This window comes from Ambystoma mexicanum, chromosome 8, assembly GCF_040938575.1.
Source record: "Ambystoma mexicanum isolate Mex_15411 chromosome 8, UKY_AmexF1_1, whole genome shotgun sequence".
NCBI lineage: Eukaryota > Metazoa > Chordata > Amphibia > Caudata > Ambystomatidae > Ambystoma > Ambystoma mexicanum.
This window is the reverse complement of record NC_090929.1, coordinates 317,075,532-317,102,724: the sequence shown is the minus strand read 5'-3', so window position 1 is coordinate 317,102,724 and position 27,193 is coordinate 317,075,532. Positions and strand designations below refer to the sequence as shown.

Here is a 27,193-nt window from a genome sequence, read left to right as displayed (position 1 = left end):
TCCCACTATAAAGACTTCTAACCCTCTAAATTTCAACATCATTGTTAAGAGGCATTCATTTACTTTGTTATGAGTTCTAGCAGTTCTCCAAGAGGATTCCAATAGATGTTTATTACCAATACCCTTAATGGATCATGTTCTAATTTAAAATCCAGGATTACTGCCAAAGCTCCATTTGCGATATTCACAGATTCTACCATTTTTTATTCCTGGTTCATTTTTAACTGCAATGAATAGACCTCCTGATGGTCTTCCCCAATTTCCTATATTTGCGTACTTTTGTATAGTTTCATATCGGTCAATTTGAAAATGTGATGTCATCCAGGATCTTGGATACATATTATCTTAAATTCTTAAGTTTTTCACACACACATTCTGAGGTTTGTAGGTTTCTATGGCCTCTGGATTTCCTCATGGTATAAAATCTCTGGCTATACACTTGGACCACACTTTAAATTCTCTTCTGGAAGTGTTTGGTCAGAGGTCAGTGTTATCAGTACTCCCAGTTTGAAAAGGGAGACTGGCTGTGTTTCTACTTCCACGGAGGTCTGCATGCGACTGGACCCTTGTTATGGCAATTGATCCTCATATAACATTGCCTCAAACTGGAGTCAACAACACTTTGTTGAAATTGTACATTATACCTGTCACTGACTAACACAATACTCACAGGATACGATGTGTGGCTATGTGAAATTCAGCAATTTGTATGCTACCTCAATAAACTATATGGTTGTGGTTGTGTATATAGTTGGGTGTCCACTTTTTTACTTGGAGCCCTTGCATAGGAATGTACCAGCCTCTAACCCGAACAATCTCTACAGTAACACAAGGTTTAGTGTTACCCATCCCTGCAAACTGCGGCACCAAGTACCTGCATAGACATTATTACTAGATCATTTTCTACCCTAGATGGAACTAGCGCGGCTTAGGGTTTGTCAACCAATCGCTCTTTTTTTTTTTTGCACAAACCCCAATGTAGACACTTTTCCACACACTGCTTGAGAATTGTTGTATTTACTAAAATGACTACATGGCGCAGGCACACTAAACACAAAGGTTACAGTGGGCACCATCTTGGTGGGTACTGTTTCACACATCTAGCCATGGGGCAGGAGGTGCAGTCACGTTAATGTTGCTGGCAAGCAACCACATCCCACCAAAAGCACCATGGCAGATCACCCTGCCAAGCCCATCTGTGAAGAAAAAGGTTCATAGTATTGCTAAGAGGGTATAGCCAGACAGAGTTGCTCTAGATTTCTTTACTTTTAAATATGCCATTGGTAATGTTGTGCGATTGTGGATGACGTCTAACCTGTGAGTTTACGATTTGTTAATTTGAAAGTCACCCCTATCGAAAGAGTTTGAAACTTATTGATGACCACTAAAACTTAAGAGTACTTATGGGGATGGTATATGTATTTTCTCCTGCCTGATAAATTGCTCAGAAAAAAATGAATCTGAAGTATTTGCTGGTTGTCTAGCTCTGTACTGTTTACCTCGGGATGGATTTAAGTGTTTTAACTCATCTGATCTTCCTTGCTATTGTCACATAGTGTGGCATCTATAGATTTCACGCTTACAGAAAAAAGGCGTACTGGTCAGGCGTCTGACTCATTTGTTTATTTCTATGGTCTTCAGTGGGTGCATTTGACGCCCATTGGATTTATGAACATTTGTACACATAATTCAACAATTTCTGGATGTTTTGAGGGCCCAAGAATGGTGTTTGGAGTCCTGACAAACCATCATGGTCTCTGTGCTGTTCCCGTACTGTGTGGCATTTGTCCTCTAGCAACCGACATACGCCGACGCCATGGATCTAGGAATAGCCATGGATATGTCTGATGGGTTCACGCAATCTTCCTTGCTATGGTGGGGTCTTATTACCACCTCAACCAAACACGCCATCTTCCAGTAAACCTTCCCCAGCAGGGCTGCATTGCTTTTGAGATGTAGTAATCGTTTGGCAACTATCGACTATAGAGACTTACTGCTAAACTTCTTTTTATAAACATATTACACAATGTATCCCTGTGCCAATAGGTAGTGGGTATCTTTAGTTTGTTTTATTTTAATAAATAATAAAATTGTCTGCTGGCAGAACGAGAAACCCGCAACCCTCTTTGCTTTTAAAAAAATGCATATAATTGGAATTTTCTTTTGTTTAACCTCGTATTCTTTTTTTTTTTTTTTTTTTTGCAGCCTGCAGATCGACATAATTTATTACGACCAGAGACTGTGGAAAGTCTTCTCTACATGCACCGATTTACTGGCGATGTGAAGTACCAGGATTGGGGCTGGGAAATACTGCAGAGCTTCAACAAATACACACGAGTGAGCAAACCTTTTATGTTCAGCGTCATGTTTCTTGCTTATTAGCTGCGTGACATTGGGGAGTCACAAACGGCAACTGATTTCTAATTCTATTATATTCACTGTGCATTTCTTGCCACAAAGGCTCTTGGTGGGAATAGTAAAAACAAGTGGTATTCGCAAATGCTACCTGTTTTTTTTCTGCCCACTACGTGATATGGTTGAAAGTATTTACCTGTGACATTTTCTATAGGAATGACGACATATATTTTATTTATATCGCGCCCATACACACGTGTTTCAGGGCACAATGAGACGAGGGAGGAGCAAAACGCCGATCTTACTAGGCCCAGTGACATTGAGAACATGCAAGTGCAGGGAAGAGGGAAGGGGGAAAGTGCAAGGGGCAGAGGAGGAGTAGAAAGCGCTGAACATGTGATCAACAACAAACAGGTAGTGCAGCCAGCAGGTGGCAAGAATAGGGCGCAGACAACAGGTGTCTGATAAGTGTAGGAAAGGGCTGTAGGGTTGCAGATACAGACCCAACTACAAGAGTTGCCGGGAGGAAGTGCGGGTGAGTGGCTGGGTGGGCAGGGATCTGGGCCCGAAATCAGAGGGTAGTCAGGTGCCCGGTGCCGAAACAGAGATCAGCAGGGGAGAGGAAGGGAGAAGGCAGAAGCAAAGAGGAGGGTCTTGAGGTGCTTCCAGAACCGAAGATGCTTCTCCAAGTTTCAGAGGGTCAGGGAGGCTGTTCAAGAGGGAGGCCCGAGCTGAAGAAAGAGATCTAACACCAACTCGTTGCTTGTAGAAGCGACTGACCCTGAGGGAGTTGGAGGAGTGAAGAGCTTGGGTAGGAAGGTATTTCCAAAGGGAGAGTTGAAGGTATTGCGCACCCAGGCCCCAGAAGGCCTTGTGGACAATGCAAAGGGTCTTGAACTTAATCCTTGCAGCCACTGGGAGCCAGTGAAGAGATTTCCGGGCCGGAGAGATACGATCCCTGGGCTTGAGGCCAAGGGAATGTCTTGCAGTCCTGTTCTGGCTGAGTTGCAGAGGGTGAAGAGTAGTAGAAGGCAGATTAAGGAAGAGGCTGTTGCAATAATCCAGCCGAGAGAGAACCAGAGCTCTAGGGACAGTGAGTGTCTGGGGGAAGGGGAGGAAAGGAAGAATACCTCGGAGGAGGTGCAGTTGGTAGTTTGACTTCTTAGAGACATCAGAGATGTGTGGAGAAAATGAAAGAGTCAAAGATGACCCAGAGGCTCCTAACCTCAGAGGTGGGCACAGGGAGAGGGCCAAGGCAAGCCGGCCAGAAAGTGACAGGAAAGGAAGGTGCAGGAGTGCCGATGAGGAGGATCTCTGTCTTACTGGCATTAAAGCAGAGGTCATTGGCGGCACACCACTACTGGATTGCAGACAGTCGGAGATGAGAGAGGGAGAAGAGGTGGCAGAGGGGAGCCTGAAAACGATCTGAGTGTCATCCGCATAGCACTGAAAGTTGAAGCGCAGAGAAGCAATGCGGTGGGCCAGGGGTGCCAGATATTGGTTGAAGAGCCGGGGAGAGAGGTTAAACCCCTGCAGAACACCACAAGTGGAGCGTGAGATAGAGGAAAGGAATTACCCGAGTTGGCTCTGGGAGGGTCGGTTGGAGAGGAAGGTGGTCAGCCAGGCCAGCGCCTGATCACTAATACCCATATTATCACTGAGACGATTGAGCAGGATGGCATGGTTGACTGTATTAATAGGCAGAAGAGAGATCAAGTAGGATGAGGACAGAGGGGAGATAAGAATCTAGGTTGGAGCGCAGGTCTTCACAGATGTTAGGTGAGCAGTGTCCATGCTTCTCGCTGCTCTGAAGCCAGACTCATGGTCATGGAGACAACCAACGGAAAGAATGTGAAGATTAAGCTTTTCCAGGAGTTTTCCCGGGAAAGGAGTGATAGAGATTGGGCGATAGTTATCCAGGCAATAGTGGTCAGCAGTGGGTTTCTTTAGAAGATGGTGCACAAATGAGTTCAGAGGGGAGGGGAAGGCTCCAGTGTTGGATTGGTTGCAGAAGTCAACCGGGGCAGGAGCGAGGGTGTCAATATGGTCTTGATGGTTTTGGACAAACCGGGAAGAACCTGTTTTGATGAGTCTTTCATAGATCGGACTTGCCTGCAAATCTTGTCAGGGGAAGAACAGAGGAGAGGAGGAGAAAGAGGGTGGAGAGGTGGCTACAGGGGGGGCTGGAAGTAGCGGAGAGAGAGTAGGAGAGATGGGGAGGGTGGACAGGATGTCCTGGGTTTTAGAGTTGAAATGAGAAGGCAGGGCCTTCCAGAGGGCCTGGGAGGGGACAGGAGAAGTAGAGACTGCAGCAGGATTGGCCCGCTCCTTTAAGATTTTAATGTGTTCGGCCAAGTTGTTAGACGTCAAAGAGACGCAGGCTTGGATGTGGGCTCTCTTCTTAGTGCAGACAGAGAGCCGGTATGAGGGGAAATACTGCTGTTAAATTCCTCCAATGTTTCCAGGGCGCCAGAGACAAGTTGTCGGTGACAGTTTTGCCTGCAGTAGACACCTATGATCTGGTATCGCACATATTTGTTCAGGTGAACACTAAAATGGTAAGATAAGTGTTTAAAGTGGATATTCGAATTCGGTTTAACATTACTCGCATTACAAAACATTTTCCTGCTTTCACAAGTTAGTGATGCTTGTTATTGTAACACTACGCAGTCACGTTTTATAGAAAGAACTGCAGCACGGGTGTTTTAGGCCAAAACATCTGGAGGGCCGCAGGTTGCCAACCACTGGTACAAGGGCACACACTTAGTCGGGAGAAAACTACTTCTTCAATCGATTGTCTAAGCACATTGCAACCAAATATGTTCTCCATGCGACACGTGGCTGGAAGCTCTGGCTTGGTTTTGTCTCTGCTCAAGCGGGAGGGCAGTTAAGGGCTTGAATTGCGGCAGGGTTAAATTCTCCTCCAGATGTAGGTGTATGCTATGCTAATCTACTTTTCTACTGTGCAAAATCACCATAGCAGATTCAGAGGGCGTAGGCTTACCCATAGAGCTGGCATACTGTGGCCCCGCGGGGCCAGGGGTGTACAGACCTTCATTTAGATTTATGTATTTTGTATATAAACCTCTTGAATGTAAGCTGTTGATGTTTTTTCTTGTCTGGATTACAAAACATGTGATGTTAAAAGAATTGAAGAGGTCAGGAAAGTGCTGGCAATTTGTTAGAGAGAAGCATGCAGACGAGTCAAGCAAGCTGGGATATTTCCATGTAAAACCAGTTTAACGTAAACATGTGCATTTGGTGGAGCCTCTGTCCGGAAGGTTTGTTTAGGCAACATATGTGGGGGTTTTCATACACTTTTTATGAAGTGCTAATTCTATAGCTCGCGATCTGTTGAAGGTTTCATAGCACACATTCTCATGGGGATTTGGACGAAGTCTGACGCCATTTCGAAAAGTAGCCCATAGGGAGGGTTCTCTGCCATAAATCGAATAACTTTTTATGCAGTAGAAGCAAATGCTACCATTTGGGAGATCAGCAGCTCATCGTGTTTTCTTCCTGCAGGCCCAAATAATGTACACCTGCTTTCGAATTTCTATGGTGCATTTGAGTTCGTACCGAAATGATGCCACAAAATGGTGTTAGATGTCCACAAGCCTGATTTAAATAGACTATCTCGCATAGTCTGAGGAATGAATATGTGCGGCACTACGATGTAATGCAATTTAAATGAAATAGGACAAAAGCTGACAACCGGCCAGGTGACAATGTTAGCACAGGCCATAGGGGCTAAGCCTGGTGCCGCTGGAGCTATCTGGTAGTGTGTAGTTATGGCTCGTGCACAGTATTTTGTGCCTGGTAAGTGTGCTGTTGATTCCGTGATGGTATACAAAAAACGGGTCTCCCGTGGCAGCCCTGAAAGAAAGGTGGGTGGAGGTGGTGGTCAGGAATTGCTAGGCCTAATCCTCCGCCAACCATTAGCTTTTTGAATCACATGACCTATGTACCGCCTGTCATTTATTTCTTAAAATTGGTTGGGTCTTTACAATGCCCCTTTTGGGTGGCAGATGCTGGAGAAGACCAGAGGCGTCCTGATTTGGGCAGACTTTGGAATTGAACAGGACGACATCGGTTGGACAGCGTATGCTGAAAATGACAGTAACGGTGCAGTACACCTATTCCACCTGCTGTTATGCAACATCCTTCATGGCTCAGAGCTATGTTTTGGTAAACACAAACACTTGATAATTTAGCCTGACTCTGGATTTCTTCTACTGCTGGAATTGTGCTTTGTCTGCGTTACTACTTATTCACATTTTACATGGAAACATTTAGATTGTGAGATGCTGATATTTCTGATTGTTTCAAGATCAGTGGGTTGTACGTAAGTTACCACCACAACTGGTACTGACAATTCTGGCATTTACTGTTAATCCAAGGCCTATTTACATTCAAGCCCTCAACTAACTCCTGTTTAAATGAGGATACCTCTCAATTTCTCACTAGCAATTTCTGCATAGCTCTAGTGCAGGCCTCAAAATGTGACCTCTCCAATCGCGCATGGCGAGGAAGAATTTTGAGAGTGAGCGAAGGATTGTTACCAAGAGTAGTGTTCCATCTAAGTGTTGTGGCAGGGCATTTTTTTTGTTTTTTGCCTTCACGTGTATTATCTGTCCTTGACACTTGACTTGTGTCACACTCATGCAAAAAGCATACACTTTTTACTGGAGGTAAATCTGCCCCCCTACCGCCAATCTCGTAGTTCAGTGGTGCGGGAATGTGGCGGTAACGGATTTACTGCTGCATTCATGATGATTTTCTTTCCACACTGCCGACCTCATGAGGTCTAAATTGTCCAGTAAACCCTCCTCCCCTAACCCCCTCCCCCAAATTACCACTGGGCCATGCTCAACAATAAGGAAAATCACCTTGTCCAATGTATGAAAAACATCGATATTACGATAGAATTTGCTTTGCGGAACTGGAGATGGATCAGGAATTAGGGATACTCCCTTGTCCACTACATCAATTAAGTATATTTCCCCTTACAGACCTAGCGTATTTTCGTTATTTTAAGTACTGTTTGTACCTTGGGGCTAAACTGATGAAGGGCTCAGGGAGGTCTGGGTGAATCCTCCTTATGCCGGCTTCAGGGGTTGTATCTCGAAGTAGGTGCCCCTCTCCATCTCCTCCACACCAAGTGTTCTCTAATACTCCTATGTCCAGTCCCCTTTCCTCCATACATGTGGGACATTCCGTCCTTCGGGGCGGGACCAGAGGACTTTTGTGTAAAAGCATCAAAAATGTTGTTTGTCCTTTTTTTTTATGCTGTGCCACCACACCTGGCTGTAACCCCGCCCTCCTGAGCTCTGCCCCGCGCATCGCCCTTCAGTCCTTTTCTCTGCGTGGTCGGGGCTGGACCGCATTAGCATCACCAGGAATTTTTTCTTTTTATTCCCTTTGTCCTTCTCTACTGCTCTGGTTCCACAGTCATCTACTCTTCTGTCCATGCTGGAGTGTCTGGGATTCGTGACCTGTTCTTCCTGCGAACATCGTTTCGTGAGGGCGGATCCTCATTCTCTTTGCCTAGAGTGTCTAGGCCCGGAACATCGGTGGGACTCCTGTTTCTTCTGTGACTCCCTCTCCGTCCTGGCACTCCAGCATCGTCTTCTTTGGTGGGAGGAGGTGTTTCAACGCGTTCCTCCACCACATTTGCAGCTCTTCATTGACGAGAAGAAGAAAACGCCCGGAAAGTTCTTTACTTTTTAGGGCGCCCCGGCCAGGGGACTCCTTCTGGGGGTCTTCCAGGTCTGGGAAAGGCTCTTGTAGTTCTACTACCAGGGCCATCTCTGAGGTGTCCCACAATCACCCTCATAGGCACACAGGAGGGTCCTTTGAGGGGCCCCAAAGTGGGCCGACCAAAACCAGACATTCTTCTGAGGTTCCCCGGGAGGGGACTAAAGTTCTGCCCAGTTCATCTGTGGCTCTGGATACCGGGCTTTGCCCTGAGGTCTCCATTTCTGGAGCTTTGCACAACGACTCTGGGATTCGCCCTGAGGTCTCAGTTTCTGGAGCTTTCCACACCGAGTTGCGACTTTTGAAGGAGCTAAACGTCCCGGGTTAGAACCCAAGGTTCCTCTTCTTGGGGCTAAATCCAGTACCCGCAGAACTGAGGCTTCCTCTTTGAGGGTCCTGATGGTGAGGTACATTCCTGAACCTTCCCACGCTCAGGGTCGTACTGGTTCTGTCAAGGGGCAAAAAAAGGCGGTCACGCACCACAGGCCTTTGGATACCGGCTCTGCCGAGGTTCCTCTGCTGGAGGCTAATTCTGGGGCAGTCCCTAAGATGTCGGGTAAACATTCTAGATCTGCCAGTACCGGCTCGGCTGAGGATCCTTGCTTCAAGGCTTAAATGTCACTTAAGACCCCTGACTCCCATGACGAGACAGTTGCCTCACTTTCTCCTGTGTCGCAGTTCACCTCTGGTTTTGACAAAATGGTGGCTCAACCTCTGCGGTCTATGGTGGCCATTTTGGAAACCTCTCTTACACCAACGTTCATGGCGGCTGGTGCTGGGAGCATTCCTTTTGGGGCTGAGCAGTTTTTTCCACGCCATGTGGTCAACAAGAACCCGTTTCGCCCTTCAATCGATTGGTGTGCTCGGGCAATGCCGCCTCAGTCTCCCCCCGCCCTGGTTCCGCACCTCTTATCTATGTGGACCCAGCCGGTGGTGGACCTTCCTGGCAACCATCCGCATTGCGTTCATGGGGGTATGCCCCTCAAGAGCGGCCTCTACCAACTCCAGCGTCTAGACTTTCGTCTGAGGATGTGTTTTTTGGGACCTTTTAGATGCTCATGCACTCTGATCCCATGAAGGCATACTTTAAGGGCCTGTTTAGGGAAATGTATCCGGGCCCTACTGTACTGCCTTTGGCCCCGGCTGTTCCTACGCAGGTCCCGGTGGTGCCACCTCCTCCACCTCTACCTGCCGTAACTCCTCCACCACTTCCTCCTCTGCCTCCGCTTTCCCCGATAGAAAAGACGTTGGGGGATCGGCCAAACAACATTTTAGGCCCCGAGACGCCACATGTAGTAAATCAGTCTTCTGTTCCCGCTTCACTGGACGAGGGCCAAGCGGACCAGGACAGCAATGAACAGCCCTGCTCTATTAGAGCATTGCATGACCGGGTACTGGATGTGATGGCTTTACTTGATAATCCAGTGCCCAAGGCCACCACTCCACAGGAGGGGGTGCTTTCTGGAGCCTTCACTCTATCACGTCAGGATCGCACCGGCCTGTTCTCTAAAAGGACGTCTTGGCTGAGGCCCGTAAGGTCTGGGACGAACCCCATACCGGGCTGCATCTCAACAAGAGGATTGACGATCGATACAAGCTTCACGCCTCGGAAGATATAGCCTTGTCGGCTTGTCCGCTGCCATCGTCAATGGTGGTGGCAGCAGTTACCCTCCAGTCCAAGCCGGCCTCTGCATCCTCCACTGCAGAAGCCCAAATCCTCTCTAAAGAGGATAAACTTCTTGACGCCATTGGCAAGGAAGCCTTTTCCAATTTGGTGCTCCAACTTCATCAGGCTAACACTGAGCTCATCCTGGCAGCAGCCAATCTTAAGCTGAGGAGAGAGCTAGCCTATTTCCAAGAATTTCTTTACTGTGGATAGGATAGATGACTTCAAAGCCGCTTTGTCGGACGCCAAAGTGTTGGCACAGGATTTGCTGGAGGCTGCGGCACACCACAGAGATACCTCTTCTTGAGGCGTTATGACCGAGGTCGACATCTCCCTCCAAGCATGGCTCCATGCAGCAAAGTTCTCAAAGGAGGTGCAGGACCTTCCTTTTGATGGCAAGGAGTTGTTCCATTCCTCCACAGATGAGAAACTCACAAAGACTTAAGACCAGGTCCCAAACCACCAAGTCTTTATCGGTTCTCTGGGTTATGGGGTTTTCAGTATCGCTGTGTGTGCCGATCTGAAGCTCCGGTTGGCAGGCCCCGCCATAATCAACAACGGCAAGGGGGCCGGTTTTTCCTCTCAGCCAGCAGCCTCCTCTCCAGGAACAGGTAGTCTCCCCGACGACAAGTCATCCAAATGATATATCTGGTCGGTTTCATGAAACTCTGGTGGGAGGATGAATCTCTTCTCATCTGGAGGCATTGCAGACCATCACTGAAGACCGGTTGGGTTTTGTCCATCGCTCAGGCGGGCTTCTGCTGCAGACTGGGTCGCCCTCCCTCGGAGCCGAGGCACAGAAACTTCTAGACATCAGAGCGCTGGAACCTGTTGCCCTCAGGGAGCAAGGGCAGTGCCACTACTCCCATCTGTTCAGTACCCAAACCCAACCAGGCTGACCTGCACTCTATCCTCGATCTTTCCCAGTTCAATTTATTTCTTCCCCAAGAGAAACTCAAGATTATCACGCCCTGACAAATAAAGTCCTCTCTTCGGAAGGGCGATTGATTCAGTGTGGTGGACCTCCAGGATGCGTAAATGCCCATTCTGATTTGGAGCCTGCATCGGAAATATCTGCGGTTCTCAGTGGGAGGGGAACACTTCCATTTTCGAGTACTACTTTTTGGTCTCAGCTCAGCACTGCGTGTCTTTACAAAGATGCTGGTTATCGCAGCATTTCTCAGACTGCAGGGGGTTCATGTATATCCATACTTGGACAATTGGCTCCTGCTCAGTCCTTGCCCACGGACGGCTAGGACCAATCTCCAATGACTCCTTCAGCTCCTGTTCCATCTTGGGCTGTCAGTCAACTGGCAGAAATCATTCATGATGGTCTCTCAAGACCTGATCTTTCTGGGTTTCTGTTGGGACACTGTCCGTACCAGAGTGTTCTTAACGATGGACAGGATTGCAGACCTGTCAACCACATGCCAAATCTTCCTCCAGTCTTCTAACATGACGGCTTGGTGGTTCCAGAGACTTCTGGGTCTCCTGACTTCTTGCGTGTTGGCTCTGCCTCTTGCACGCCTGAAGGTGAGACGCACTCAGCTAGCTATTCAGAGTTGCTGGTCCCAGGCTTCGGACTCGGATTCCAAAATGATTCCAGTTCCATCCTGCATGACGGCAGATCTACAATGGTGGTCTTCCGCCAAAAACCTTTCAGGAGGGACCTCCTTTCAGGAGCCCTGTCCACAAGTAACAGTCAATACAGACTCCTCCCTTCTGGGATGGGGAGCGACGCTACATCACCTTGGAGTGTTTGATGTGTGGGTGTCTCAAGAGAGGCAGTTCCATATCAATTACCTGGAACTCTTGGCAGTGTTGTTAGCGCTCAAAGCTTTTCAACCAACTATCAGCAAAAGTGTAGTCCGTGTCCACACGGACAATTCTTTTGCGATGTTGTTATACATCAACAAGCAGGGCGGCACAAAGTCTCCTCTTCTTGTGGATCTGGCTATACAGATTTGGGACTGGGCCATCCGGCACAATGTTTGGCTCCAGGCGGTGCACATCCCAGGCCACATCAATGTGGCCGCGGATTCACTCAGTCGGCAGCCAGTTACGAGTGGGAGATGAACAGCAAAGTCCTCCCCAACATTTTCCACCAATGGGGCACCCCAAAGGTGGACCTCTTTGCAACTGCTTTGAACAAGAAATTAACTCTCTATGCATCCAGGAACGGTCTTGGAGCGTCCACCCTGGGGGATGCCCTCGAGATTCCGTCGGACAACATGAAAGCTTATGCTTTTCCTCCATTTCCTCTGATTCACTGGTCACTGTGAGCTCAGGAGCACATCGAACTGCACTCTCCTGTTCATGGCTCCTTGGTGGCCAGCCAGGTTCTGGTTTTCAGAACTACAGCATCTGTCGGTACTCCCCCGATCAGATTGGCGCTGATTCCCAACCTTCTTCACCAGAACACAGATTTGTCGCAACCCTCCCCACAATCCTTTAGCTTGGTGGCCTGGTGCCTGAGTTCAGTTCCTTAGCACAGTTCAATCTGTCCAAAGACAATATGCGCATTATCCAAGCGGCCAGGAAGCCTTCTACGAGGGCTCAGTACAGGAGCACATGGCTCAGTTTTTGCCATTGGTGTTTAGCTAAACAGCTCGATCTCAGGCAAGCTTCGGTCGACACTGCTCTCTCCTTTGTGTCTCATCTAGCAGCTTCTGGCATTCATGTTCTGTCATGCAGGACTTACTTTTCTGCTATTGCGGCCTATCTGTCCACGGAGAGCTGTTCTTTTTCCATTGACTAATCCAGTCATTAAAAGAAATTTTGCAGGGTCTTTTCCATCTCTTCCTGCTGGTGCGCACCCTTCATCCCAAATGGAATTTGAATGTGGTCCTCTCTGCCTTATGCCATAAGCCTTTTGAACCCACGGTCACTACCGATCTTAAGTACCTTTCTTGGAAAATTGCCTTTCTGATCGGAGTAACATCAGCGAGGCAAGTTAGTGAGCTCCAAGCTCTTCCCGTGGAACATCCGTTACTCACTTTCCTACCTAAGGTTGTTACCGATTTTGATTTGAACCAATCGATCTCCTTACCGGTCTTTGTTCCTAACCCAGCACCTGATTCCGAGAGAGTTTTACACAACTTGGACGTCAGGCGAACCCTGAAGTTTTATCTCGATAGAACGAGTGAACTCAGGAGCTCCTCACAACTCTTTGTCACATTCGGAGACCCGAAAGGGAAACCAGCTTCAAAGGCAACTATCTCCTGATGGATTGCCTCATGTATTTCGGAAGCTTATAGCACTCAAGGCCTTCAACCACCAAAGGGCATCCATGCTCATCTTGTACGTGGCAAAGCGGCTGTTGTTGGTATGTCCCTTGGGAAACCATCGCCAAGTCGGCTACGTGGGCTTCCCCATCAGCTTTTTGTAAGCATTACTGCTTAGACCTCAGATCCAAGGCCGATGCCCAATTCGGCCAGACTGTTCTGAAGAACATATTCCAGTAAAGGTTTTTTTTTTCCATCCACCTGTACTACCTGTGGTGTGTGCTTGGGATTCTCCCACAAGTATGGAGGAAAGGGGATGGGACGTAGGAGTATAACAAAGTTACTCACTGTAGTGACTTTCTTACTCCTAGTCCATACGCCCGCCCGCCATCCCCTCTAAAAAGTATCCTCTATTATTGCTTAAATGGTCTCAGACCTGGCGATAGAAAAGGACTGAAAGGAGATGCGTGGGGTGGAGCTCAGGAGGGCGGGGTTACAGCCACGTCCGGTAGCTCTGCGTAAAAATAAAAGGACAAAAACAACATTTTTGATGCTTTATGCTTTTTTTACAAAAGTGCTCTCATCCCAAAGGACGGAATGTCCCACAAGTATGGAGGAAAGGGGACTATGGACTAGGAATAAGATAGTCACTACGGTGAGTAACTTTGTTACTCTCCTGCAAGGAAAACAAACAAGTAACTTTGTTGCATGTCATTGAGGAATTGTACAGTGTGTGATGTGTGTGATGTCATGTCCACCACCCTTATGATTTTGATGAAATAAGGCCCATGATTCTAATACCAGATTCCGGACTTGTACACAAATATGCTTTAGCTGACACTTGTGTGGGAATTCTTAAAAAATGATTGCATTATAGCTCTGCATACTGATGTTCAAAGACAGATTTAATTAAGTTACAAGTTGCTGACTTTAAAACTAGAATATCTGTATCCTTACCTCGAATTCTCTACTTGACTCAAACTATCGCTCTCTACTTACATTGCTTTTTGTGCAATGTTTACTTTGATAGCACATAAAATTAAGTCTTTAGTGCTGTGGCACATCAGCAAACCGTGACACACAAATGTGTCGATGATTGCGTTTACATGCACATGGTTTGTCTAGAATTTTAACATTAACACAACTGGGAATCATGTAAACCAATACTGTCAGGATGCAACAAATATAGCAATCACCTCCATGTTTGGGGGGCATAGAGAGCTTGTAATGGCCTGCCATGCCAAGCCCCGGGTAAGCCCAAGCGAAGCGAGGGATTTGGCAAGGGCTGAGGGCCCTTACCCGCTCTGTACACCTCTGAATGTGACTGACCACTGTTCACACCCCAAGCCACCCTCTAGAGTGCAAGTGGTCTGGGCTCCACGTGTAATGCGCATGCCCAAGCCCAATCTCCCATCTGCAAAAAAAAAGATGTCCACTGCTGTAGGAAATAGAAAAGGGACTGCCATCTCTGAGGAATCACAGCTGCTGCGTTAAGGCGACCGTGATGCCAGTAGGAAAGTTGAGGTTTGGGATGCCGTTGTGGCCTGAGGCAGTAAGGGAAGGGGTTCTCTGAGGGAGGATGGCAAGACCTGAGAAGACGCTCGTGTGGCTGGAAAAACGAGTGAGGACACTGGCAGATTCCGCCGGCATTCCCAACCACCTGATTGGCTAAGCATGCTTCGCCAGGTGTGAATAGTGCCAGGATTCCTGGAACAATGGATTCTACGGTTCCTTTGCAGACTGAGGTGTCTCCCTCCTTGAGGGATACCTCTGCCAGGGCTCTTCAGTTTGCTCTCTCAAGCAAAAAAGGAAGCAATGTGGAGAAATGCCTATAGGACTAAGGAATTTGTATTTTCCGACTCAACAAAGGGTTTTCCTCTGGCATTATCCAAAGTAAAAAGATTTTATAGTTGGACAATCTGAAAAGTTCCAACAGCCTGTCTCTAGTGAAGGTACTGTTCTCCCCCCCAGCTTCTCCAAACTAACCAGTCTCGGGGATAGTGCCCAACCGCTTCTTGGCTAAAACTCAGTCACACGATACGGCGCCTAGCTGCTTCTTTGCTCAAGCTAGCCACAGGGATGTAACACCCACATGCTTCTTTCAGATGGTAAGTCACAGGGATATAGTGCCCAGCTGACCATCCACCTCTCCCTGACCCGAGTTCACTATTACGTGGGTGCCCTTCAATCTCTACATAAAGAACAGCATGCCCTTCTCATTCTGTGCCAAAGTTCCTGTCAAATTCAGTGGGGTTGCCTTCCCAAGTAACTCTGGACCGCTTAGAACCTTTTCCTTGTTGGTCTTATGGACCGTATTGGGCACTTGGATGTGGCCTGTGCTTGTTAACATTTCATCCTCATTGGTGCTTTTGACATTTGGGAAAATGCATCTCACGCCACTGTCTGTACTGTGTTGCTCTGTTATGCTCCTGGACTTCTCCAAATTGCAATGCCCTGTTCTGCTCTTGGCTTTCCCCAGTCTGCAATGCCCCAGTTTGCTCCTGGCATTCACCAGCATGAAATGATTCAGCCTGCTCTTGTACTGCCTTTCAAAGTGTGTGTTCTCCTGCTCTGTTGGTCTTCTTTTGTTAAATTGATATGCACTTTCTAATAGTTCACTGGGGCCTCCAAATTGGCTAAGTTTGTCCCAGTCCTTGTTTCCCCTCCAATTGTGGGTTGCTCTGAATATTTAATTGCCCCCCAGGCCGTCATGATGTCAGACAGAAGACCTGCCCAACTCTGGCTCTACATCTCCCAGCTACCCCAGGTAGCAGGTTTTTGTTCCACTTCTGTATCTCTTTATGCAAGTAAATGTTCACAAATGCAGGGATCCTCACTAGCACCTCAAGCTCAAATCGTAATTTTGATTAGCCTCCTTTTTATCTTCCTGCATTTCAACTCCGTCTTTCTCCTTGCCCCTTGGGACCTTTTAGCAGGGTGCCTCTTACATCAGTATCCCTTTGACAGTCTGGCCAATTCCTCCCAGCCACTTTGTTCTCCATGTTCTTTGGGGTTCGTCTGAGTTATAGTATTAGTTTGTATGGTATTTAGCCCTCAAGGACCCCCGCCCCCGGACCACCCGCCCATCCACCGCAGACATCCATATATGCAATGGGCATCTATTGTAGAGGAAAGCGTTTAATACTGCACTAGAGTGGGGAGAAAACCTCACTTGGGTTAGAGTATAACCATGTGTTTTGAGGGGGATCTGCAGGTCCCACCTTATTACCGCATCTGGGTAGCTCACGGCTCCGGCAGTATCCTGGGAAGCTTATTTTGATGGGCTGCAGAAGCACTCCCTTCTGATCCAAAGGACAAAGGTAGGGAGAGCTGTCTTTTGTCATGGAGCACATTAATGAGCAATAGTTCTTAGGAGATGGTGAACGTTTCTTATATGTTATGGACTTCATACATGGGCTGAAAGATGAAGTGGTCTTGTGATTTAAGTAGGTGTTACCTGGGCTGCCTGACATTTGTTTATTTGATTACTCATGTGACCTGATTTTCATTTTCTCTCATCTGGCCATCGCTCATTTGATCCCAGCAATTAAGGTCTAGTTTCCACAATATGTGCAATTTGCCATAATTCTGGTTCCCAGGTTGCAGTTCATTCTGCACACCTGGACCAATGCATTTTCACAAACCTTCTTAGTCTAGTTTTCAACACTTGGCTGCAAATTGAGGACAAAAGTTCCTCATTGTATCTTTTTTAATTCTCCAGCATGGGGGCTGGCATGGATTCACATGCTCATGAATATTCCCTGTCAGGCTGGGAATCCTTGGTAAAGAAAAAATGAGTTTGTTTCGTTTCTGATATGTCTTTCTCCTAATAATCAATCACTGGTCTCTGGGTCATACTGCCCCCAGCCAATGTCTGCCCTCTACCGAAGCCCCTCCTCTGGCAGCATCTACAGATTGTTACCGCACGTTCAAGTGTTGGGAGTCCTTCTGCTACAGCGCTCGAGCTTTTACTGCATATTGTTTTTTCAGAGTCTTCTCTATTTTTTTTTTCGGTCAATTGAGCCAATACTCAGGGAGACTTAGTCCTGTCCAAAACAAGTAGAACATGAGTTCTATTTGAGACAGCACATTGTAAAAAATAACCTTAGAAAAATGAAGAATACTGAAAATGAAGAGGTGAAACCAACTTTTACTAAAAATTGGTAAACAAAAAACATAGCTACTTTAATTTAATAAATCATGAAATTCATCAGAACAAAAATCACTCATGTCTGGGATCAGAGTGGTTCAAATAAGGTAAGGAGAGGAGTTTTGAAATGGTGCTCAGGGGTTTGTGGCAGTTGCCCCCCCCGGTTGTAAAGTATCCCTTCAAAGGTAGGAAAAGATAATTGGAAATGAGGTGTGATGGGTTTAGCTGGTGGTGATATGGGGGACGCCCTTGATAATTTATAAATCAATAAGAACACAGACATTTGAATTCTTGCCTCATGGAATAAGCCATTTTGTACTGCCATCCCATTCCTTTTTGTTTCTGTTTTATCACAAGATTGCCACTAGAGATGTGTGCCTGAGCGTGCCAAATACTCTCAAAGGTAAAGAAACTACATTCCTGAAGCCTGGCCGAACTCACCTGTCCATCTTGTATTATTATTCTCTACTGGTGTTCTTTTTTTAATTGGATAGCTGTCATTGATCTATATGTGATTTGTTTGAACTTTACTCTCTAGAACAATGACATAGTCTAACAAGCTCCACATAAGCTGCTTAGCCTAGAACAGAGCATAGAGGTGTTCTTGGCTCTCCAGGAGGTGTTTGTTTATTTTGTGCTGCCAAAGGTAAGATGAGATCAATATGGCTCCTTTAGGGGAAGCTACGAAACATCTGCGGGCCCAGTGTTGGCACTTGATGATGCATCTGCTTTGAATTGCCTTAATATAAAAGCCCTGCTGTATGTCGCCCATCTATACAGTACCATGAGTCGAGCATTAGCAATTGTTTTGTGGGGTTGACGAGGTCGCTGAGCAGTCGCCCAAGAATGGGATTTTAATGGTGATTAGGTTGAGTCAGAGATTTTCTACCTGCTCACAACGAAAATCCTTTACAAGCCACCAAATGCTATGCACTTCGTATAGGAGACTTCAGCACCATAACCTTCCAGCCTTTAACATTTTGGCTTCTGTCCAAAGCTGCATGTATTTCGAAACATATCTTGACATTACTCGCTTTGGAAGCTAAAGTGATAGGGTAGCAAGAACAAGAACTCCATGGGACCATGGAAGTCCATACTCAGTGATGTAATATTATCGCACTTTTTAAATGTTTGACCGGAGACTCTTTGCAAGTTGGAAAATTATATGAAACATGGCTTGGTGTATGTTTGTGGTACCCTGATAATAATAATTACTTACCAACATACATTGACTAGCTAGGTATTCTCCCTGTTTTCATCTGTAGCAAGAGCTTTGAGGTCAAGGGGGCTCTAGCGACTTTATTCTGTACCATTGTTTAATTTTCTATAGAAACACATGGTATACATGTTAAATGCTTTTCTGTTTTTCTTACAGGTCTCTACTGGTGGCTTTACCTCCATAAATAATGTGCAGAACCCAAGTAACCCAGAGCCAAAAGACAAGATGGAAAGCTTTTTTTTGGGGGAGACCTTGAAATACATGTTTCTTCTCTTCTCTGATGACATGGACCTTGTGAACCTGGATAAATACGTGTTCAATACAGAAGCTCATCCGCTTCCTATCTGGCCATCCTAAAACACAATTCTAGGGCAACGGAATAATGTCCTGCATGCCGTTCAGTTTACTGTAAGATTCTGAATCGGATGCAGAGCCTGGCTGGTACAGACATGAGGCAGGAAGTCTTGGGCAGGGGCCATTTATTCTCACTGATCCGTGTGCAGTGAGTCTGTCTGATGCACATTGGGTTACGATGGGATGAATACACTGTGATTGACTCTAATTGCACATTAACCTGCTGCTCTTATTCTGAAAAAGTGTAGCCTCTGTCTTGGAGTAGGGGGCAGGAAGAGCCAATTCTCAGGTGGACGGTTCACAATCTCTTCCTATTTTTACATAGCTGTTTACTGTTTATCTTTACATCCTCCCTACAGTAGCTTGGATTCAGATGAAGTCTGCATTTTCATTTTAGAATTTAACATAGGACTATCTGATGAAAAAACGAGAACAATCCTACACTTCAGTATTTGTGAGAAGACGAAGAAGCGGAAATGCTCAGTCATTCCTGTTGTGCATATTTACCACAAACCTTTATAGATCTGCAATTTAGAGAAAAATGTCGATAATGCGAGAATTGTCCGTACTTGAAGCTCAGTTGAATTATATAGCAGAGAATGTGTTCTCTGTATTAATTTTGTTCCTATCAAAACACTGTGAACAGTTTATGACAGAGTTGTGATTTACAATCAAAGTAGTCCTCAACCTATTAAAATAACCAGTGCTGTTTGATATTTTGAGTTTTAGACCCCCACCCTACTGTACAGCTCAAACAAAGAATTGTAATTTTATTTCTTATGTGAGTTCTATATTGAATACATCAGCTCAAAATCATTAGCTCGGTCTCTTGATGGTCTGAGAATCGGGGAAATGATTGGTGATGTTGCTGTAACTTCCACAAATTCTTGCAAGCGTTTTACAGGGTATGTTAAAATACCTATTGTTAAACAAATGGGGTTTATAGGGTTAAAGATAGTCCATGAGTAAGATGTGTAAACTATTCATGAAGTTGACAGGATCATTTGGCTTTTTCCCATTGCTTACCTATGTTCGTCTGATAATTAAGAGACACTATAGCCCATGCTATATAATAAGATAAGATAATTTTTTTCTAGCTAGTTCTCTATCTTACAACGTTGGAGTACTTAGCAAAACAAATGTAATTTCCCCTCTGTTCTCCCTGCGCAATGACACAATGTTATGCATTTGACATCACTTCAGAATTCTGGCATCCTTGACATGACTTCATGAAGGCTTTTAGCATCACTGATAAGTGTAACCAGGAAATGCCAACGGTCAAAGAAAGAACAATTTTAGAAATCAAAATTAACTAATTCATCTTGACACTTTTAAATGGGGAAAAGCTAAGAAAAACCTTGCGTATATTGATTTAAATGTTGACGGAAAATGTAGAATTTTGTTTGCCTCTTAAAAAGGTTTTTGTTGGATTTATTTTGTACAACACCTACAAAATCCTGAAACTGGATTTACAAAAAATGTATAGTTTTGAAAGAATTACAGGACTGAGCGGTTTCCACAAATAATGGTTTCCTGTGGATTTGACCTAATTGTTCCCCTCCTTGCTCGCCGTACAGTAGGGGTGAATGTATATATTCTTTTTCAATTCGATATATGTATAAATACATATTTAGTTATTTAAATCTGTGCTTGCTGTTTTGTGTATATGGTTTGTAAGGAGACGTGGCAATTGAACTTGTTTACTGACTTACTTTCCCTGAGACATATTTTGTGGTCTTCATGTCCAGGCTGTCTTTTTTGGGGGATTGTATAGTAATTGTACCATGGCACATTAAGATGTGGACAAAAGAAAAGGTTGTGGCATTTAAACATAAGACTGTTGGACCAATTCAAAACATACATGATACAGTCAAATTGAACATCAAGTTGGAACATTGTGATCGATCTTGTTAATTTGTAATGCCCACAAAGACAAAGCAATGCATTTGTCAAGCAAGGGCACAGCTAGGAATGTATCTGTCGCCTAATGAGAGATTTTAAAGATTTGGACCTGCATTTGTAAGCTAGCAGAGAGCAGCAGTGACATTGCAAATGTATGTATTGCTGTAGTTTCTTTTGTTTAAAACTGTCTGTGGCAAACCCCTGCTCTTCCTCGTCTTTACCTGAACAAAAAAAATCAGCGCATTGCAGTCCATGAATGTACAGATTCTGTGTATTAATATGAAATGGGACATACCGAATTAGATGTCAGAAATGAGGCCAACAGGACAGCCACGTTTGCAAGCTTGAGATCTGTTTTGTCATTCCCACATCCAGAAACTGCAATATGTACTCTTATAAATGTTTTTAAACACAAAATATAGGGTTATTTAGAATAAATCTATTGTTTTATTTTAAAGTTGTTATGCATCTCAGCATATTTATGTTTGTGGTCACAAGTCTGTGTATGTCCAAGTCATGATCCCAATAGCAATCTTTGCAATGTTTAGCGTCGTATTGAAACTGGTTTTTGCTTTACAGCTGGTTGTGAAGGTTATGTTGCATTCCTTTTTAAAGTAATTGGGTCTTACGTAGAACAATAGACATTCTATGAGAGTATGCTTTATTGTGCGGGTAGAAAGCGGTAAGTAGGTAGAAAGAGCATGGATGTCGCGTAACTTGTCAAATTCCATTATTTACACAGGAGTAGCACAAAGACCCTGCTCCCTGCTTATCTTGGGCTGGGTTCTGCTCATGTTATTGTTATGTAGGTTTTTGGTAATCTACTGTTCACTGAAGGGGCTGGTGGTCTCGTGTGGATCGGACTTGTGGATTCAAAATGAAGAACTGGTGAAGGTTTTCAACACAATCCTACTTGGTAGCTTGGCTCTTGGAGATCGGCTAAAAGGATAACGTACCTCATTGGACTGTTCATTTCACACACACACACACACTGATATAAGCAACTGTTGTCATAATTTTATATACATCTATTATATTACCACTAAGAAAACACTTCTACACTACATGTTATGTGTTTCATCACAATGACCCACAAGTGAGGAATCTGATTCAAGGTTCCAACTCCTGTTTGATCTGGGGGTCACCACAATGACCATGATCTCAATAACATCTCTTTGTACATCACGGGGCGAAGCTTTTCACATTTTGTAATATTAGTCTTGACCATTGCACTCCTACGGTTTACCAATAACATTCACCTGTATTCACAATCCATTCTTGGATCATGTCCCGCTTGACCCAGTCTTGGAAGTCCAGAATTAGACTTCTGGAATTTGATCTGTGGGACCAACGAATGGTTAAACCGGGGCAATTAAGCTGCCACACTTGCAGGGTTGCACCAGCCACTCACAGATCTGACACTACACTGCGTACCAACAGATGATTCATCGAAATCTTCCCCTGAGACACTCACTACAACACACGCCTCTCTCCACATATTTCCCCCTGCTCAGTCATCGACTCTTTCCCCTTTGCTTTGTAAGATTATTTCCCCTGCTTTCCTATCCTCGATCCTTCCCCTGCTTATTCTTTTCCTCCGGCATACTACGTTCTGGATTCCCTGGAACTGAAAAGTAGCTCCTGGGTGTCAGATTTTCTTCTGACCCCAAGTCAAAGCGAAATCCCACAAATGTGCTTTTAGCACGGTGTGCATTAGCAAATTAAGAAAAGAACTACAGATAATGTATATGGCTATTTCACTTTGTGAGCTGCACTTGTGTCAGAATAGTCAGTTGAGCGCTTTAAAAAATGGTGACATGCTTTTTTGTTTACTGCGTTTGAAACACTTGTGTATAGGCGCGTTATAAATGTCATATCATATCATGCAGGGCCCCCTCTTAATGTTGCTGTGTTGCAATATCTTTCACTGTACTGTCAATGACATCTGTTGGTTCACATTGCTTTCCTTTGTTCTTCCTCTGTCGTGGGCTAGTCACTCTCCCTGTTGCTACCTTTAACTTGGTCGCTCCATGTCTGCCACTACATCACGACAGCTCTGTTTTAACCTCTTCCCTGCTCTGCTGCTGCCATTTTTTGCTCTTATCAGTTCATTTGTGTGCTTTGCTATAGCTCTATTGGTTGTAGAGGCAGGATAGTGTTTTAAAAGTATATTTCTACGTTTGTTTGTGCTTTAGGATAAGATGGGCCTTTGAAGTTCACAAACACTACATTTATTTGATTTATTTATTTTTTCATTTGTATAGCGTAGTGAACCCTGAGGCATCAAGGCGCTGGCTGCATCAGTTAAAACCATAACAACATCAAGCAAGATGGAAAGAGCACTGGTTCTTCGGTAGGTATTTGACACCCCTTATGGTTGCATATTAGCAGTGAATAGCAAAGTCTGTAGGTGCTTCCGGAAGGCCCAATGAGATTGTGCTGATCTTAAGTTCTGAGGCAGATTGTTCCACTTCTTGGCGGCAATTACCGGGAAACTTGATTCCCCAGCTCTTTGGAGTCTAAATCTTGAGGTGGCAATTCAGTGGGTGTAGGCGGTACGGGTAGGTCTCATAGATTGTGTTTTAGTGAACTTTTGTGATCGGTATCTTGGGGCACAGTTCGAAAGCCATTTGTGTGTTTGGAAAGTGGTACGCTCACAGATTGGTAGCCAGTACAATTACTGCAGTTTCCGGTGACACAACATTGTAAATAAAATGTTACTTTTTTTTATTTTATTTTAGTTCAGTTTATTACAAACTTTAAAAAAAAGAACAATCCCATTCAAACCTCCACACTTTTCACTTCTCTAGCTCTTTTAATAAGAGGTCCAATTCCTCCAGGATGAAGGTTAGTGCGAAGCTACGTTTCCTGTCCTCTCCTTCTTGCATTTTATTCCAAAGTCCTTCCACACCGTATGTTGAGAATTTGTTAAGTTATATTCCCAGCAGCTTAGTTCTTAGGTCCCTCAGTTTGGCGCATGATGTCATTAGATGCTTTAGCATCTCTATCTCGGTGTTACACAGTCGCCAATTTGGATCCATCGTCTCCCCCTTCTTTTTTCTCCTGTTTTTGATCTCCATCCAAGTTCAGTCTGAATTGTAGGAAAATATGCCTTCTCCTCGGGCATGTGAATTTTTTCTGATACTTCGGAATTACATTTAGGGCCTTGTTTCCGTATGCATAGTCTTTCATGCACACATAGTTTGCCCGCTGTTCAATAGTTTCGATCCAGTCCTTTCTCCACTGCATTGGGATTTTTCTCCAGTGTCTCTTTGGTTGTTGACAATTGATCCAGGATTTTTTCGCAATTTCTTTTCAGATCTCAAAGATTTCATTTGGGTTAATAGTTCTCTCTGATTTCAGTATTTCAAACTGCGGAGAGCCTGCTGTTTCAATAATCTTTCTGTACAAGGATAGCGTATTCCATAGTACTCTTGCATTAATTGACAACAGTCCCAATTCGTACTTTATACATCCATTTGGGGTACTTTGGGGCACTTGGAGGATCCTCTTCCAAAACACATTTTCGCGCGGAGACCGGAGGCTAACTGGACATCCGAACATTGCCTCCGCTCCATGCATTAGTGCCGGAATGACTTTGGCCTTATAAGAATTTACAATGGGCTGGAATGAAAATTTCCCATATTTTTTGTGAAGTACCGCTCCTTGCACTGCTAGTGCTTTACTTTTTTTTAAATTGTTCTTATCATTGGTTCATCCGTAAGGGCTGCACTTATTTGGACTCCCAAATATGTCACTTGGGACGTACTCCTAATTATCTCATTTCCCACGATCCATTTCTGTTGGACTTCTTTGATCTTCTTTGACCTTTCAGGTCAGATAGCTGTAGGATCTCCGTTTTTTTCACATTAATTTCAAGCCCATTTTTCTGTATGTAGATTTCAAGCGCAATTAATTCTCTCTGGAGACCTATTGGGGTTAGGTCCAGCAAAACAATGTCGTCTGCATATATCAACCAGCTTATATTGTTCCCATTTATTTTTGAAGCAAAAGCCGTTATTGCCTCCAGCACTTCACCCACATCTGCAATTAGTAATTTAAACAGAGTGGATCCCAGCGGGCACCCTTGCTTTACACCTCTCGTAGTTTCTATCCTTTGCTTTAGGGTTTCTCGTTGGTCAAGGTGGATTCTAACATTTGTTTCCGAATGTAGTCCCTTTATGGGATGCAACAGACTTGGAGGACATTTTAACTTTGTCATCTTCTCCCACAATAGATATCTTTCTACCCCGTCAAAGGCGTGGGTTAAATCCACGAAAGCTGCATAGATTTTTATTCCTTTTCTTAAAGCTTCCATCTTTAGTAGGTTTAATATTAATAGGTTTAGCCCACATCCCGCTCCTCTTACGAAGCCAGTCTGTCCCCGATCAAAGGCACCCGCTTGAATGATCCATGTTGTCAAACGATTTAGTATTCGAGAGGCAAACACTTATGTTACTATTACCTATGTAAATGGCACTAATTTTATCGATTGGTGAAGAATGAAAGGCAGAGACATCACTGCTGGAATTACACCAATGTCTATAGGGATTTACACATGTAAGTACCTGGACACGTGAGATGAACCCACTGGTGAATAAGAACATTCCATAGTAAGTAAGACCAACACAACCCTGCCCACCTTTATAGCCTACTTGTCCCTCAAAAATGTTTTTATTTTTAGCTCATCTAATTTTGCATTCCTGTACAAATAACTGCAGGTCTACAAGTACCAGGCATAGGACACTTTTGGTCTATGCTAACTGTCCTATTGGCTACATTATTTTTAAGGAGAGTTGGACAAGCCCCAGGAAAGCCGGTGTGATCTCAACCTGCTTGGAGTATTTGACACTTGTTTGCATCTTGTTGATCTGCATGTCGTTCAGATCCTTTTTAGTTCCACAGAAACAGGTTGAACATGCCTTTTGCACATCAAGAAGATATGGACCAAACAGCTTTATAAAGTTATGAAACAAGTAATACGTGTATGAGTTTACTTCCTAGTAAGCGGAGTTTGAGAAGTGAAAAGGGGGCTTTGAAACACATGTTGACCATTCAGGGGCTAATGGCGCAATTAAAAACCAGCATTGGCAAAGCCAACAGTGTGGGCTTTGCACCTGCTACTATCAGCGTCCAGTTAATACCACTATGGCAGTGCCTGGTTTTTCAATCTTTTTTGGTATACAGTAGAAAGGAAGTAAGTATGTAAGTTCCTTGTTTAAGTTCATTGTCACAAGTAAATATTAAGTACATAGCAGTGACCCTACAGGTATTTCACACCAAAGATATTTGTTTTTCCACTTACTCATTGCAACTTTTTTGTAATGTCCCTTCTCATGTTGCCACTAAGTAGAGCTGGCAGATGCAGGAACACTGGTTAGGGCCGAGGCAGGACCAAGCTTTTGGGTCTGGCTCTAGAAGCCCTACGAAGGCCGAACCACAGCCGCATGGTGGCTGGACCAGAGGTGGAGGCCAAGGGGGATAGCGGCACACAGTGGGGGTGGAGGGTAGATTTAGAGTGGCGGTGTCAGTCTTTTTGTATGGGTCGACAGGCTGGAAAAGAGAACAAGGGGATGTTGGTGCTCGGGGAGAGGGACAATGCTGCTGTTTTGGGGATGGCAGAGGAGCAGGGAAAAAGATGATGATGGCACTTGGAACGGGGTGTGGACAGTATTTTTTTTGTTATTAGTGAGGAGAAGGCTGGGGGAGTATGGGCAAGGGGGAAAACGCTGTAGCGGTAAGGCGGATGCTTGACTTACCTTTAAATTCCTCCGCCAGTCTCTGCCCCATCATTCCAGTAAGTGCTTTGGCCCATTCCAGCCAATAATGTGGCTAAGGTGGAACAGGAAGTCTGGCAGCCCGAACAGGAAGTCGGGTGATGGGCCCCTGAACGTGCTACCAGCACGCCTGGAGCATTTTGTTTAAACTATTTTCCATGTTACTGGGCAGCAGGTGAAGCTCTTGATCAGCCCCTGCCATGGGCAGGCACTGACCCGAGAGAAGGGTCAGGCCAGAGCCCCAGTTTAGGCCCAGGCCGGCCAAGCCCCACCGGGCTCGTCCAGCTCTATCAGTAACTATCAAAGATTGATTATGCTCCTTGCAGTGCCTTTTCCTGTGAAGTCACTTCTTTTGGTGTGAATACATAGGCAAATTAGGAGGTTTGCATGTGGCCTGGACAGATCTCTAACAGTTCAGATCCAGCATGGATAATGGACCTACAGTTTTATTATTGGTGCTGTGTATGTGCTAAAATGCCATATATTACTAATGTTACTAAACATTGCTAGTGGGCAGGGGCATGGACGTGAATGCCATCGTATGGAACCGCGTGCACTGCGCTACTATGTCTAAAGCGACCTGCAAATCCTTTTTGTGAAGTGGTCACCTTAGATGGAAAATGTTGGATGCAAGGTGTGCGCTTGTGTGAGAGAGAAGTTAAATTATCATTGGATGTTTCAAAGGGAAGCTACGTCCCAAACTTAACCACGCAGGCACAGTGCGCAAGGTGGAGCACTCCAAACGTACATTTGAAAACCAAGAAGAGTACAAAGTACTGTTTAGAAGTA

At 45.0% G+C, this 27,193-nt stretch overlaps 1 protein-coding gene across 2 annotated transcripts in view; it reads left to right on the top strand.

Moving 5' to 3' along the window:
• MAN1B1 (mannosidase alpha class 1B member 1) overlaps positions 1–21,087 on the top strand; it is a 727,728-nt gene extending 706,641 nt beyond the window's left edge. For both annotated transcript variants that reach the window (XM_069609733.1, XM_069609734.1), the window contains 2 exons: positions 2,206–2,337; positions 18,528–21,087. In XM_069609733.1, coding sequence (XP_069465834.1) covers positions 2,206–2,337; positions 18,528–18,728 — 333 coding nt within the window. In that variant the 3' untranslated portion in view covers positions 18,729–21,087. The remainder of the gene's footprint in view (positions 1–2,205; positions 2,338–18,527) is intronic.
• The last annotated feature ends 6,106 nt before the right edge of the window (positions 21,088–27,193 follow it).